At 38.8% G+C, this 16,473-nt stretch overlaps 1 protein-coding gene across 1 annotated transcript in view; it reads right to left on the reverse strand.

The window, feature by feature from the left end:
- Window positions 1-16,473, reverse strand: part of LRP2 (LDL receptor related protein 2) — a 199,779-nt gene that overhangs the window by 88,060 nt on the left and 95,246 nt on the right. The window contains exons 20-31 of the mRNA XM_082465320.1: window positions 13,746-13,883; window positions 13,123-13,404; window positions 11,847-12,089; window positions 10,562-10,681; window positions 9,825-9,941; window positions 7,952-8,329; window positions 6,549-6,797; window positions 5,260-5,471; window positions 4,198-4,382; window positions 3,106-3,334; window positions 2,126-2,300; window positions 382-504 (exon numbers count right to left, since the gene is read on the reverse strand). Coding sequence (XP_082321446.1) covers window positions 382-504; window positions 2,126-2,300; window positions 3,106-3,334; window positions 4,198-4,382; window positions 5,260-5,471; window positions 6,549-6,797; window positions 7,952-8,329; window positions 9,825-9,941; window positions 10,562-10,681; window positions 11,847-12,089; window positions 13,123-13,404; window positions 13,746-13,883 — 2,451 coding nt within the window. The remainder of the gene's footprint in view (window positions 1-381; window positions 505-2,125; window positions 2,301-3,105; window positions 3,335-4,197; window positions 4,383-5,259; window positions 5,472-6,548; window positions 6,798-7,951; window positions 8,330-9,824; window positions 9,942-10,561; window positions 10,682-11,846; window positions 12,090-13,122; window positions 13,405-13,745; window positions 13,884-16,473) is intronic.

The following is a 16,473-nucleotide window of genomic DNA, read 5'->3' on the forward strand; positions in this document are numbered from 1 at the left end:
GATCAGGAACCTAAAAAATGAAGCTATCCACAAATATTAAGGATTTTTACTTCTAAATGCAGAATCTGGAACTTCCCATTGTCATAGCTTGCCTGACTATAACCAGGTAAGAGAAAATGTGAGGTTCAAGATTGTTGAATTACATGCACACATAATATTAGCTGCATGTACAGAAACTATATTACAATTACAACTCAATTGGAATACAGTTTCTGTATACGGTGCTCAATTAACACCCCATATAGCACACACTCTACAGACACCTGCTGATCAGAGGGAACACAGCACACACCCCATCACCAAGTGGTTTAGAGCTCACACAGCTTTGTACAAACTGTGGCAAGCTCCACCTTCAGGGCATACTTAAAGGACATACTGTACCTCTCACGCAAGTCACAGAATCATGAGAGAGACGCCACCCTGAAGGACAAGCACAGGAGTAAAGCCTCTCTGAGGAAAGCAAGCATAGATGGCTGCATTGGGCATGGACGCATGGATTTGTGGCTGTAATACAAAAAGAAGAGAAGAAAACATTGGTGAATGGAAAACCGCCCACTTTAAAGTGCACGGGATGAATGGATAAAGACATGGTATGTATATATACACATATAATCGAATATTATTCAGCCCGCAAAAAAGGAAATCCTCCATTTGCAACACACGGATGGACCTGGAGGGTATTATGCTAAGTGAAATAAGTCAGACAGAGAAAGACAAATACTACATGATATCACTTTTATATGAAATCTAAATTTAAAGAAAAAATGAACTGAGAGAACAGACTGGTGCTTGTCAGAAGCAGAGAATGCGGGGCAGCAAAATGTGTGAAGGTGGTCAAAAGGTACAGACTTCCAGTTACAAGGTAAATAAGTCTTGGGGATGTAATGTACAGCATGATGACTATAGTAAAGAGTCGATCTTAAAAGTTTTCATCACAGAAAAAAATATGTGTGGTGATAGATGTTCACTGAACTTATTATAGTGATCATTTCACAGTACATACGTATATCAAATCATTATGCTGTACACCTAACACTAATACAGTGTTATGTGTCAATTATATCTCAATTAATAAATTGTCCTTCCAGAAGCCCCCAATATTTGGAGACACAATACATTAAGTTACATTGGCTGGTTTGGTATTTACCCTTCCCCAACATCATTCTTTCAACATAGAATTCATAAGAGGCATAAGAGGGAGGAGTGACTTGCCCAAGGTCACAGATCAATCCAGTCTATAAACAGAACCAACGGCCACTGAGTAATCCAGAGCTTATTAATAGAAATTTGATGCTACATAAGATGTGTCTCCTTGGCTGACCCCAAAGAGATCTTTTTACATTAAATGAAACCAAGTTGTGTGTTCCCTGTGTGACCTTGACATTTACCCACTGTAGTCCAAGTTTTGGTTAGATAATAATCTTTTATTTTTCTATTGATGACATCTTTGTGTGTTTCTGCTCCTTGAAGTAGAGGGATCCTGTGTGCATCCTGTGCTCATAGGATGCTCTCTAGATCCTATATATTCTTATTACATACACCTTGTTAGATGCAGTAATCCATTTGTTCACTCAAAAACTAGCAAGCCTTCACTATGTACCAAACACCACTCTAAGCACCGGGAATACTGTAAACATGAGGCAGATACTCTAACAAAGGGAGATAAAACTAAACTCATAAGTAAGTTGTGTGACTTTAGAACGTGAGAGTAAAGAGCAAAAGAATTATGAGAGGCGGTGCCATTTTCGATAGGATGGTCGAGGGCCACCAAGGAGCATCTAAGAGAATTCTAAATAACATGAAGCAGCAACTCAGGCAGACATCTGGATGAGGGGCGTCCCAGGGCAGAGGCAAGAGCCAGTGCAGACGTTCAGAGATGGTAAGTAGCCTGGTGTGCTTCTGTACCAAAATGAAGTCCAGTGAAGTCCAGTGTGGCAAAAGAAAGTGGGAGAAAAGACCAGGGAGACTTGAGTATGTAAAGACATACAAGATTTGAGTTTTCCATGGTAAACAGAGGTCATGGAAATGTATTGTCCAAACAAATGGGTCTGCAACATTATACATTTTACATTCCCCAGATCAATGTTTTCCAAGCTATACCATGCAGGAGATCTCTATCACTTACAAGCTGGTTGTTTTGCAGGATGAACCACAACAATTCCAAGGGGCTGGTGAAGAGACAGTACTACTGATTGGTTCCCCCCATGCCACTTGTTGGCTTTCATAATCTCATGAGTAGCACGGTCACTCCAGTACACGGAATCTTCAAAGAGACTTAGGGAGTAGGGATGCCGCAGAGTCTGTGAAGCAGAAGAGAACAATGAGACCTAGAAATAAAAATGAAGATGAACAAAGTAGAAAAGGATACCTACCCAAGAAGATGGTTTCCTTTAGCATTTAATTTAATAAAGACATAGTGAAATCATTGGTCAAGAGACAGAAAAAAATATACTTCTTGACCTATATCCCACTTACCAACCAAAATACTTTTATGTACCTGTGTCACTTAGCCTTCATTTTTACTCTGGTAATTACACTGCACATCCATCTTATAAACAAAAGCAAAACTGAAGTGCAGAAAGTAAGGTGACCTATGTAGATCACCTGTCTAGTTACAGGAGAGATCCCCCAGGGCCTCTTCAAGTCACAGAACTATAAACAATCACAATCTTAAATAGAAGTCAATAATAGCTCTTCGGTAAAATACATATTTTCTCATTTAACTTGTGACAATAAATTCACCAGAATTTCCTGAATAAAAATACAAAATATATAACAGGCTATGATTTCATGGAGGGAATCGACATATAATTAAATCATTATTTACATGGACTTAGAGAAGCAACAGATTAGCATCTACAAATCAACTAAGTCACACGAGCTATTAATCCTTCCTGGACGTGGCACAATCTGACCATGAACTGGAATATTGATTTTCTGTCAATAATAAAAGATAGACTGACCCTTCCTCCTGTTGATATTTCCTAGATGGACCTTGTAATGTCTACGACACAACAGTGAATTTCTTCGCTTTCTTGTTACTCTATCTGCTTCCTACTAAACCATTATTGTGGTCTTAGTTTCCTTTCCTCACTACCAACTTACCAAATCACTGGCTATCACCTGCCGCCGATTGCTTCCATCATATTCACAATAGTCTATGTAATCAAGATAGCCATCCACGAAATACAGCAGCCTGTTGGGGTAGTCAATAGCTAAGCCATTGGGCCAGAAAACCTTCTCCTGGATAATGACGGTACGCAGACTGCCATCCATGCTAGCTCGCTCAATGCGAGGGTGATGGCCCCAGTCAGACCAGAACATCACACAGGCACTGTGAAAAGAAACCAGTTACCGACTGGATGGGACATATTTCAAAATGGAAAATGACTGTCATTTTAAGTAACAGAATATCCTGTTTAAGCTCTGCTTAAAATAACTCATCTCCAGGTCAGAATATATGCACAGAGCTTACTATTTCCTCTGAGAGTCACAAAGTAAAACTGTAATCATAATGCAATCACAAGCCATCTGGGTGTTTTTCTAATGTTCAGAAAACGTGCAGTGTACTGTGACACTGAAATGTCTCAATGCCGATTCATGTTTCTGTACAATCCACAAATAGTTGATCTAGAAAAGTTCATCTGTCCCTGTTTATCTACCCTGTCGTTTTTAAGATAAGTCAATTTATCCATCATCAGAGATTTATCATAAATTTCACGGGTGCGAAATTTACTTTACAATATCTAGGAAGTCTGCATTGCATTGAACATAATTTGCCTAACTCATCTTCCTGCAGAAAAGAATCTAAGAGAATCTAAGGAAATTCAAGGAAAGAAGCCTTCAAAGTTTTCTAAGCACATGGGAGAATTTCTTCTTCTTCCCTTTAGGGCCAGCAGGCAAAAACTTCCTTACATGACATAAAAGGAAGTTCTAGTAAACAATATGAAACTGAAGCAGGAAAATCTGGCATTTTTGTTGTATAACCATGAGGTATACATGGCACAACAAGTACCATGGCCCGTCTATGGAATATTACTGCATGCATTCATTAGACTTAATCATTTACTGCCAAGCTAATAAATCAATGTGTAAATTTTGTGATATGAATATTAGCCACGGCATGCCATGTTATTTTTCCCTCATACAATGTTAAGGCAACATCATTTAAAAAAAAAAAAAAAAAAGAAGTCTTACGTAGTTCTGGGATCTAACACTAGTCCCCTTGGATTTGTTATGTTTTCACTAAGCAGCACGGTCCTGTGACTCCCATCCAGTTTAGAGACTTCAATTGTTTGCAGAGAAAAGTCTGTCCAGTAAAGATTGCGTCCTACCCAATCTACTGCAATACTTTCAGTCATCGTGATACCACTGTCAAGCGTCTAAAGACAAAAGTGAATAACGAGTGAATTCTAAAGGGAATAAATGAATGCAAACATGGAAATTATATGAAAATTGAGAATAAGGCATCTAATTGGTCCTATGATTGCTTATGAAGATTAGAAAACTTTGTCTTCCCATGTAGAAACAGTAGGGTTTTCTGGAAAAAATAGACAAGATTATGTAGAACTGAATACTCTATTGTTGGATTAGTCTGTAGTTTCATTTTGGTTTCAGAATTTTTTCAATTAAACAAAAGCTGTATCCGTTTGCTAAGCTGGCAACCCTATGAAACTTTACAATGTTCACATGGCAAAAGTAATACCTTTATTGATTGAGTGCCAACAATTACAAAATAAATTTCTAAGGGGCAGAGGAAACATAACCATCAAGGATCAAGAAACTGAAACTCCGGGAGATTGATCAAGAAACATAACTGAATTAAAGCTAAGAAAAGCAACCTCAACAGCAAGGTCCTACTGTATAGCATGGGGAACTATATTCAGTATCCTGTAATAAACCATAATGGCAAAGAAAAGAATAAATTTTAAAAACATTTTTAAAAGATAAAAGAAAGAAAAGCAACCTCCCCTGTGTTTCCCTTATCTCTCATCCACTAGGAAAAAAATTTGCAAAAGGGACCTCCAAGATGCTGTGAGGTCTGCATCATATGACCTGCAATTCAGAGCCATGCATCTCCCTTCAGATCCCATCAAATAGGAGTTAGGAACATCGGGGTCCCTTGGGTGTGATGTGGCCCGGAAGAAAACATGAGAACGACCTAAGATGAGGTAGGGTCTTCTCCCACTGGTGAGTAACAGCAAATAGACCCAAGACAGGGGAACTAGTCAGGTCAAAGGCCAGTAGACATGTACTTACTAGTTTTCTATCTGTTCCATTTTGAAACGCACGCCAGATTTTACCCTGAGTTCCATCAGACCAAAAGATATGACCACTGACTGAATCAAAATCAACAGCCACAATGTGAGAACCATCCTGGACAAGGGCGTGGATAGAGTGCTCCTGCTTGGTGATGTTGTCAGCAACAAGCTGGTTCTGACTCGCCGCAAGTAACAGCAGACTTTCAGATGCTGTCCAAGAAGAAAATACAAGTGTCAACGATTCTGGGAGAAAAAACAATCAATATTTGATGTAATACCTTTGGTAACAGAAAGAAGATGTCATTCCAAACTAGAGTAATGGGAAAAACAAACAAAAATTCCTATAAGAATGATGTTACCTTAATAGTTAGCTGATTTTCATGTGTTGAAAGCAAGCTTTTTCGAAATATCTTTCCTCCTTGAATTACACTTTAGTGTTTATCTAAATATCAACCTGGAGTGAACTCTACTTGCATTCTTCCTGTTACTATAGTTACTTTTGTACTTGCTTATTTTGTACTTTGCATTCAGCTGTTGCAGAGACTTCTAATCATCCCCATGTCCCCTCTCCTCTTCTTCCTTTTTAGTAATAAATTATGCCAACTTTTAGCACAGCACAGGGCCTACAGCTAGAGACATTTCCCCATTTCCATTTCAGTTTGGAGTGACCATATGACTAAGTTTTGAACAATAAAATGTGAACAGAAATGATGTGTCAAATTCTAGGTGCCATCCTTAAAAGGAAGCTACTCGCCCCTTTCCTACTTTCTGGGAGCAGGCAAAGACTGGAGCAAAAGCAATGGATCCCTAGATGGAAGCCACACCAGCTTTTACCCCCTGAACCGTCTACCCTCCAAACTCCTGCCTGAAAAAGAAAGAAACTGCCTACTTTGTTTTAGCATTCTTTATCTGGTCACTTTATTTATTTTTTTAACATCTTTATTGGAGTATAATTGCTTTACAATGTTGTGTTAGTTTCTGCTGTATAACAAGTGAATCAGCTATACATATACATATATCTCCATAACCCCGCCCTCTTGTGTCTCCCTCCCACCCTCCCTATCCCACCCCTCTAGGTGGTCACTATCTGGTCACTTTTAAAGTAGCCAAAGCAATACCTTAACACATAGTACAAATACTTTCACGTAGTAGAAACTGAATTAATACTGGTTGAACTGAATTCATTAAGCATTATATAAAGATGGTGAAATTTGTTAAACATGACATTTAATCTTAAGCTCTGGAGTGTGCTTGGTAAACTGGCTGGAGTAAGTTCACTTTCATTACCTGTAGCTTTGCAGGTCCTCTGGTCAGCGTCTAACCTGTATTCCGGATCACACCAGCACCGAAAAGAACCTCTCATATTGTAACAGTGCTGGCTACAAAAGCCTGGAATATGACATTCATCTATGTCTTCACAGGTCTTGGAATCATTGGCAAGCAGGTATCCCAATGGACACTGGCATTGAGCCCCATAGGGCCCTTGAATACACTGGTGAGTACAACCACCATTGGAATCTGAGCAGCTCTCCTGGTCTAGAATAAAGAAAAAGAATCACAGAGTGGAAAAGTCAGGAATCTTTGCTTCTTTGGTTCACTCGGTTGTATTATGTGTCATACAGTCTCAGGCCACCTTCAACACAATACCCAGGTAAAAGCTATGAGCAGAATCCACCTGGATGAGGTCCACAGGCTGTTCAGTGCTCCGATTTGCCTGAGGATTTACCATCTTTCACGTCCACTGGACTTGGACCACTTTCTTCACTACAGCCTTCTATTATAACTCCATTTAGTGCAATGAGAGAAACTTGGGGAAATATGGTGGACATCAAGAAACACAACTATCGTTGGTAAAGCATGCAAAGAGACCTAAATTACTTGCCATTTGCTTCCTGTCATTCTTCTACCTACACAGAAATGGAAGATAAGATTTTGACACTGAAGAGCAGAGCTGGAAGGTCTATAAAGGAGAAAGGCAATTGGAAGACTACAGGGCACAGATGCACTGACATGCCATCATCCTTACTTTCAGGGCTAAAACGGCAATGCCTGAAGCACCCAAAGATAGTTCATCTACCTGAGGATGCAAATGCCCTCTATTTCCATGTGTACTCTTATTTATAAGAGTCATGATATGAAACATGCACTAGAAGGGGAAGTAAGTCAAAATGATTAGGACATTTTCAGCACAAACGCAATGCATTTAAAATCATAAGAATCTAAAATACTTTGCAATCATACCTGGCTGGGTATCATCTGAGAGTGAGCATTGATTAAAGAAGAAATAAAGAAAGGACAGTAATTAGGATTACATGCCAATCACAGGATTTTAATCATAGCAAACACAAATCCCCAGACTTCATTTGTTTTGTGGCAAGTTCTGATTGAAATCAGAAAATATTAAAGTTAGAGAAACTTAATGAGCGCATTACCCACAGAACCAAATTTAATTTGACGATCTAATGAAGTAAAAACACAGAACCGGGTGCAAAGGATTTAATGAGAAATATTATCCAGTGATGATTTATTTGAACTACTCCAATGATGGCTATCCCTACACAGATCTACATTCAGAGAGGAACCGAGACCCCCTTCCTCAAAAGCTACGTGGTGACTGTGACAAAGAGGACGCACAGCCGGCCACTGCTCAGGATGAAGTTATGGCAGCGAACTGTGGTCAGGAAACTTACTGCAAAGCGGGGACTCATCTGTCCCACTGGGGCAGTCAGGGTTGCCATCACATACTGCACTCAGATTCACACAGACGCTATAACCGGGGCATTGCCATTGCCAACTGGGACACCGAAAGGCCTGCGTAGGGCAGCCCTTCTCATCGCTCATATCCCTGCAGTCATTGTCCCCATCACAGAGCCACTCCCTGTAGATGCAGTTTCCATTGTCACAGAGGAAATGAGATGAAGGGCAGGTTTTGGGGGCACAGCCATTGTGCTCATCAGATCCGTGGAGGCAGTCCGGGTGGCCATCGCACTCCCAGGTCTTCGGAATGCAGATGCCATCTGCCTGGCACTGAAATTCATCTTGGTGGCACATACCAGGAGGCCTGGTTGCTGAGAGAACAAAATGGGGGAAATGGGCTTGTGGATGCAATCCATAATCCCTTTCATAGAATTCCTAGATTCAGAGGAAACGATTTTGGATCAGTGGTAGGTTTATAATAATGACTGTGACAAATGTAATATTAAAATCTAAAATGACACGAGTCTTCTCTGACACTGTGGCACGTAGAGATCTTCATGCGTCAGATTAGTGGATCTGACAACAAAGGATGTACAACTCTTGGATAGAAGATAAGTCCCTGGGTCAAAAGAAAATTCTATTTCCTGTGTTTCTAATTATGGATTAAACAGTAAAGAATCACCAGAGCAATTAAAATAGAGCTTAAATAGCTACGGTGAATTGGAATTCATGGGTTTAATGTCGTATATTTGGATGTTATCATTTTCCCTCAAATGAATTATATCAGATGAAACCAGCACACATTAAGTAAACAAAAGATGACTGTAAATCCTCAATTCTTTGCAAACTTTCCACTATTCACCAAGCAATCCTTACGAGATAAGTTAAGGATTGCTTGCCTATTTCACAGGAGTAAACCCAAACTCCCTCCTAGGAACTTTTTAAGGCAAGAGCAAGTCAGGGGCAATGGCACTTTAACCTCAGATCACCACATAAGAATTCCATGTTTTCAATGTGAGACAGGAAATTCAGTGATTAAGAATTTCTGGGTGTTGTACACACCTATACAGTATGTAAGCATTTAACTTTTCTTTTTGATTCATAGATTTAAACACTTCTGATTAGGGAGGAGAATTGATAGAAACCTACTATTTGTGGTCCAAAATACCATTATTCAAACAAATGACCACCTCACCTCATTTAATATAAAAAGTGGGCAGTAACAAATCCTGTCCATTATAGGTTTACAGCTTGTGGAGAGTATAGGTCCAACAGATTTATAGTCCGTGAAGTCCTCCTTGAATCCTCTGAAAAAATTTCTTTTCTCTGAACCTTCATAGAATTTTATCTGTATCATTTCTATAAGGCCCTTGTAACTATCTACCTTGCTTTGTTTCTTACTTTCTATAATTTCTCTTATCAGACTCTCAGGACAAAGACCATATGTAACATGTTAGCAGATACTAAACAAATGATTTGCTTGATTTCACCTCCCTACTGACATTTAAAAGAAACCATTAAAATATCTTTATAAATAGTAAACCTCAAAACTTTGAAACCCACTAATTTGGTATGCCCTAGGAAAAATTAACAGTGAGAACAAAAATATCTGAGAAATATTTAACCTACTCAAGAGACAATTTGAAAGTGCCCATTTACAACCACTCGATTCACAAATTATAAGTCGCTGTTTGGTAATGTCAAGTCAATTTTATTATATGTTCAATACTGTGTTCCTTTGACAATGCTTTGTAATTCAGGCTGCCTTCCCTCTAGTTTGTCTAAGAGAAAATCTGTGGTAATATCAATACTGGTAAACATGTAATGACCCCTTCACCTGAAACATGCTAGGTATATGGTACTTACGACAATCTGTCTCATCAGAGTGGTCATTGCAGTCAAAAACACCATCACAGCGATATGTGTTGCTAATACAATTACCATTACTGACACATTTGAATTGAGAAGCAGTGCAATTAATTACTGAAAATGAGAGAGAAAAGTATTAGAAATTAAGCCAAGGAGCAAACAACTAAACATTGAGATTTTTCTAAACATCGTGAATAAAAATGAAGCATTATTTACAATAGCCAAGATATGTAAGCAACCTAAGTGCCCATCAACAGATGAGTGGATAAAAAAGATGTGGTATATATATACAATGGAGTACTACTCAGTCATAAAAAAGAATGAAATCTTGCCATTTGCAACAACATAGATGGACATGGAGGGTATTATGCTTAATGAAATAAGTCAGAGAAAGACAAATACCGTATAATATCACTTACATGTGGAATCTAAAAAATAAAACAAACTAGTGAAAGTAACCAAAAAGAAACAGACTCACAGATATAGAGAACAAACTAGTGGTTAACAATTGGCAGAAGGAACAGGGGCAGGGCAAGATAGGGATAAGCTACAGGAATATATTATACAACAAAGGAATATAGCCAATATTTTATAATTATAAATGGAGTTAACCTTTAAAAATTGTGAATCAGTATGTTATACACCTGAAACATATAATATTATAAATCAACTATACTTCAATGGATTGATTAACTAATTAATTTAAAAATTTAAAAATAAAACAATGTACTTACTACAAGCACTCTCATCAGACCCATCAGCACAGTCGTGGATCCCATCACAGACAAAAGATAGGTCAATACATCGATGATTGGGGCAATGAAACTGACTAGGTGAGCATGTCTCTGTATTATCTAATGTCATCCAAAAACAAAACCAAGTAACAGTTTATTTCTTGTTCAGTGTGTACCAGAGCCAAACTGTAAAACGCTAAGGAAATACGTAAGTTATCTCAGTTGTATGTGCGCTCAAAATTCCTTCAAGTCAGCCAGATTGCCAAAGTCAGCCCATCCAGAGCCCAGCTAGGACACTTTTTGGAAAGAGGAAAAAAATATTACAGGGCAGAGTCAGAAACTGTGATTACACCTTGAAAAACAGACCACACTTAGAAAGTAAGCATCATGGCCTTGGACTGGCCTACATCTCCTAAATGCTATAAGTCCAAGACTCTGCACCAAAGCTAAGCAATGGAGCCCAGCAAGGCAACATGGTCCGCATGACCACAATGCCTAGTAGCAACAGTGTAGAGACACATCATGATAACTGGATTTAATCCAAAATCTAAGCAGAACGATCCTCAAAACCAGGGTCCTAGCTGGCTGAAGAGACACAGCCTTAGAGTCAGATGCGCTGCCTCCCCCTACCCGAAACGTGAAGTCATAGTAAATATAGTCTCACAGAATGTGAAAGCTGGAGGGGATCTTAAAGCTCATCTAGTCCTGAGAAAAAGCGAATTGCCTAATCATGCAACCAAGACAGAATTTAGTCCAGGGAACTTTGCTCCACCTTAAACTATGACTGCTGATATGAAAACAAATGACAACCTAGAGGAAATCAGAACTCGCAAGATGAAAGGCAGGTGGGTTAGATTAATGAAATTTAAATGTTCTGTGCCTCTTTATTCTGTTGCCTTTTTTGCCTGTATAAATGAAAAGGAAAACCAATAGCCAGATGTCTGGATGTGTTTATATGATTTAGAAAGAAAAATTGTTTTAGATATCTGAATAGTTGAAGGATTTTATTTTCCAGTTTCTATCTGGGTGTTAGACATCAGAGACAGTGTTTTGCTTGCATAGAAAATATTTAGGAAGACTTGTTTTGCTTGCATAAAAAATATTTAGGAAGACTTCCCATGTCTTTGCTCCTATAGCCTATTAATACAGGGATTGACAGGTGAAGAGAAGTAGCTAAGATACAACGAAAATTATGTAAGCCTTCAAGGAAAGTGCACAAGGCCTACTGACTGTTCAAATCTATTCACCAGGCTGACCAACCAAGAGAAATCAGTTCAAAACTTACCGCATGACTTTTCATCAGATCCATCCCCGCAATCATTATCTGTGTCACAGACCCAGCTCTTTGGGATACACAGGTTATTATCGCAGGTGAAGAAGTCTGCGCGACAGGAAGTGGGTCCTCGGGTGGGGCAGTTCTGCTCATCACTGCCATCCACACAGTCATTTTGTTTGTCACAGCGCCAGTGTGAGGGAATGCACTGTCCCCCGTGGCCACACGCAAACGCTGAAGGTGCACAGGAAGTATCTACAACAGAAACGAATTGGTCATAAAGACATCTGTTTTTACAGCCTTTTAAATGAGATCTTACCTTGTAAAGGCCCATTTCTTCTCCTTTTGCAATGGGAGTGTTATACAAAATGTGCAAGTTTATTCAGCAACTATCATATGCCAGGCACTTTTCTAAGTGTTTACATATTTTTTTTCTCTCTTAATCCTCACAAGAATACTGTCAGGTACATATAATTATCTGCATTTTATAGATGAGGAAATTGAGGCTTTGAGAGCTTAGGAATCTGCCCAAGACCAAAGCTCTAGTTGGTGTGACTCTAAGGCCCATCCTTTACTTCTAAGCTATGCTTCCTCTGATCACATGGGTCATTGGAAATTGATAAAACATTCATGTAAAATCTGCACTTTTAAAAACAAAAAGATATACACAAAATAAAACTTCAAAAAATTTCAAAAATGTACAAATGAGCAGTTTCATTTTCAAATATCACTTTTCTTTCTACTAATGTTTCCTTGATAGAAATTTCTGAGATTTCAACTGTCCTCTATCTTTTTGTCTTCTGCAATAGCATTTATTATAAATTGGATTACCATCAAAAGAAGAATGTAAAGGTTAAAACCACCATTTCACCCATAATTCATTTTACACCAACAGGAGGAAAAAGGAATATAGCACATGAGATTTTCAAAAGCTATTATTGCAAGCACCTATTCTGTGATATTATTCTCTCCAATACTAAAGATTAGATCCACTTTGTTTTGTTGACTTTTTGAGGAGTATGCCAAGATGCAATGACTCTGCATTGATCCAAACAGCCAATGTCAGAAAGAAATTTTGTTGAAGACAGCCCAAATCAATGCTAGCAATCATCTGTAACATTATCTATGAATGATATTTATCGCCTAGCTTCCTAAAAGCCTTTGGAGTACATATTAACAATCCGAAAGGAATATTCTTTCCTATAGAGATAACCCAAGCCTTTTTTTTTAAGCCCCCTCTCTCTGTTCTATTCATCCTAGGAAGTATTGCCAGTGTACAGCTACTTACTAAATGTGCCACATTGAACCTCATCACTGTTATCATGACAGTCATCAATTCCATCACAGCGGTAGTGAATGGGCACACATCTGCCATTGTTACAGGGGAAGGAAAAGGCACCACACTGCTCCAACGGTGGCTCGCGGGATGGGTCTTCCACGCACGTCAAACGATCGGAAGTCAGACTCATTCCATAGGGGCAACCACACACCCGCTGGAAATTTGGCACTGGGAAGCAGAAGTGGCTGCAGTCACCGTTCGGATTGGTGGGTCGGTTACAGGCGTTAGACCCTGAAAAAGCAATGCCCCGAGATAAGTGAGTCAAGCACATTTCCTTTAGGTTGATCACAGGTTTGGTTGTCAGACCCAATATTAAAAACTCGATTCCTCTTGGAAATCAACGTGCCAAATAGCACATTCAATTTAAATACAGAAAAGTGCTGAAACGTGTTTTTCTCAAACACAGTTTTAAAGTTAGCTGAGTCGAACAGAAATTCTAAATCTTACACTTTAAAACTATCTGACAGGAAGATAAAACTATCAGGAGTTATATTAAATAATAAGTACTTAAAGAGAAAAGGAGCCACCATATTAAACACATCCCTATGAAAGAAGCTGGCAACATGACTCACCGGTCTGGATTCTGGTATCATATACCTTCACATGCATTATAATACCAACGCCACTTCGGAGAACCACCAGTTGTCCACCATCTGTTTTCCTGACTCGAACAATACCACGCAGTCTCCAGTCAGTAAAATACACGTAGTCTAAGAAGGAACACGGTGATTAGTATTTTCACCACAGCTCACTTACAAATCACTTGGGAAAATGCAATATGTTTGTAATGCTTCTTCCAAATGTGGGAAGCTTCTTCCATAAATATCTGTAATATGTTTCTGTAATCATTTTCCATGACTTGTTAGTCTCTAGAAAGGACTCTTTAGAAGCCTATATATATATATATTCTTTTTTTTTTAAAGAAAACATTTATTTATTGACTTTTGAGCTTCTGAAGCTAAGGACCTTGAATAAAACAACAGAGTTGTAAGAATACTTCCTGATACAAATTTTTCCTGCACCAGTAGAGGTGAAAATTCTATGATTTGGAGAGAAAGGGAAGAGCTCTAGAGGAGTGTAATATAAACAGTGAAACTCAGGGAATAAAAACAATAGGAGTTGCTGGTATGGATCTCTGAGAGAGACCCTACCTCTTAGAAGCCTTTTTTTTTTTTTAATTTATTTATTGATTTTTGGCTGTGTTGGGTCTTTGTTGCTGTGTGCGGGCTTTCTCTAGCTGCGGCCAGCGGGGGCTACTCTTTGTTGCGGTGTGTGGGCTTCTCACTGCGGTGGCTTCTCTTGTTGCGGAGCACGGGCTCTACGCACTGGGCTTCAGTAGTTGTGGCTCCCAGGCTCAGTCACTGTGGCTCACGGGCTCTAGAGCGCAGGCTCAGTAGTTGTGGTGCACGGGCTTAGTTGCTCCGCAGCATATGGGATCCTCCCGGACCAGGGCTCGAACCCATGTCCCCTGCATTGGCACTTAACCACTGCACCACCAGGGAAGTCCCAGAAGCCTATATTTTTTATAATACTAGCGTTCAGGTTCAGGCAAGAATGTATGGAATATTGTGATGGTATTTAATAGCAATTGGGCTTAGATTGCCATGGGCAAAAATTTTTTTAAATCTCAGGATTCTTTTACAGAGCATTAGCTGATGCCTCAAAAGACTGAGTTCTTATCCCAACTAAAGCAGTAACCTGCTGAGTTATCTTAGGCAAATACTTTACCTTGGGGGGGGGGTGTGCTCATTTTTCTACTAAAATTAAGGAAATGGACTAAATCATCTCTAAGCTCTCTTCCAGGTCAAACATTTTATATCCCATGTTTTAATGAGAACATTTTTTTAAAAACTTTGACCCTCAAGTTTCATAACAAGCTGTTGAGAAGGAAAAGTACAGACCTAGTCCAAGAAGGAAATGTCAGTGTATGTTTAGGGATCAATAACAATTACCCACAGAAGTGTTCCTACACCTAAAGCACACTGAGTAATGCTCCATGAAGCTGAAAGTAGAAGATAGAGGCAATACAAGATTCTAAAACTCAAAAATTTGATCATGTTCATTTTACCTTAGATACTGAAACAGAGAAATAAACATATATATTTCAACAGAGTTTTTCAAAGAACAGATCGAATCAAAATGGATCTTCTCTTTAACAATAACTTAACTAACTAAAACTGCCAACTAACCAGAAAATCACAAATTTTATCATTAAACCAGTTTTCCTTATCTATGGTCTAATCAATGACTAATCAGTCATCAGACTCACTAAATCTTATCTAGACTGACCGGCCATCTCAGGCCCATCACCCAGGAAGGCATCTTACTATATTTAAAAATATAACGTGCTCAATAAACCGGTAGGTCCTGTGTGGTGCGCAGTCAAGGAGATCTAGCCTTTCATTAAAAAGACACGTAATTTCCATGGCATTGTGGAATAAAAAAACTTTCTATAAGAAATTCACAATGAAGGGCAATGTTGAAAAAACACATTATTATTATTATTGATATTATTATTGTAATGCTGTGTTATTCTCATGGGTATGCACTCAAGTTTTTTTCATACTGATGAAACCAAAAGGTACTGAAACTTTATTCAATCCCAAAATATCCCAGCAAAGAGCAGAGAAAATTTAACATTCTTATAATGTTCCTATGTGACAACAAATAGGACGTATCTGACATCATTAGTAGAAAGGGAAAGAATGCATAGGCTGGGGGGCTGCGTATTTATAACTGACTCATCAAAAATCTCACAAGACCATTTTAAAAATATTTTTAAATACCATGCACTCCTCCACAGATAAACAGACAACAGGGTGGAATATACAATATATTTACTAGCTATTCATTCCACACTACAGGTGTGTGACAAAGCCTTTGAATTATAGTCAGTGTCTAGTTTTTTTAAAGCACTATGCTAATTATTCAGAGTAGGAAGTTTCAACCAGAGACACAACTAGCATATGCATAGGGCCTTTGGTGGATCACAAAATGGCACCTCTCTAACTAGACTAATTATGGTTTATCAAGCAGAACCAGGGTAGATTTTAGTTTCTCCTTGCCCTCTTGGCCTGGCACAAGCTATACAATCATTCACAGAAACCCTGTTTTCAAGACTAAACAAACCACCTGTTTCGTAGTGACAAGCTAGATTCTTTTTCCCAGCAACTGAACCCAGGAGAACAGGCTTACACTCACAAGAGGGGAGATGGGAGAAAGAAAACAGATACACCAGTGTGATCATTGTTGCTGCAGTTTCCCAGAATTCCATACTCCCAGCAATCTTAAATTATTTGG

Source organism: Balaenoptera physalus (genome assembly GCF_965194825.1).
Source record: "Balaenoptera physalus genome assembly, chromosome: 6".
NCBI lineage: Eukaryota > Metazoa > Chordata > Mammalia > Artiodactyla > Balaenopteridae > Balaenoptera > Balaenoptera physalus.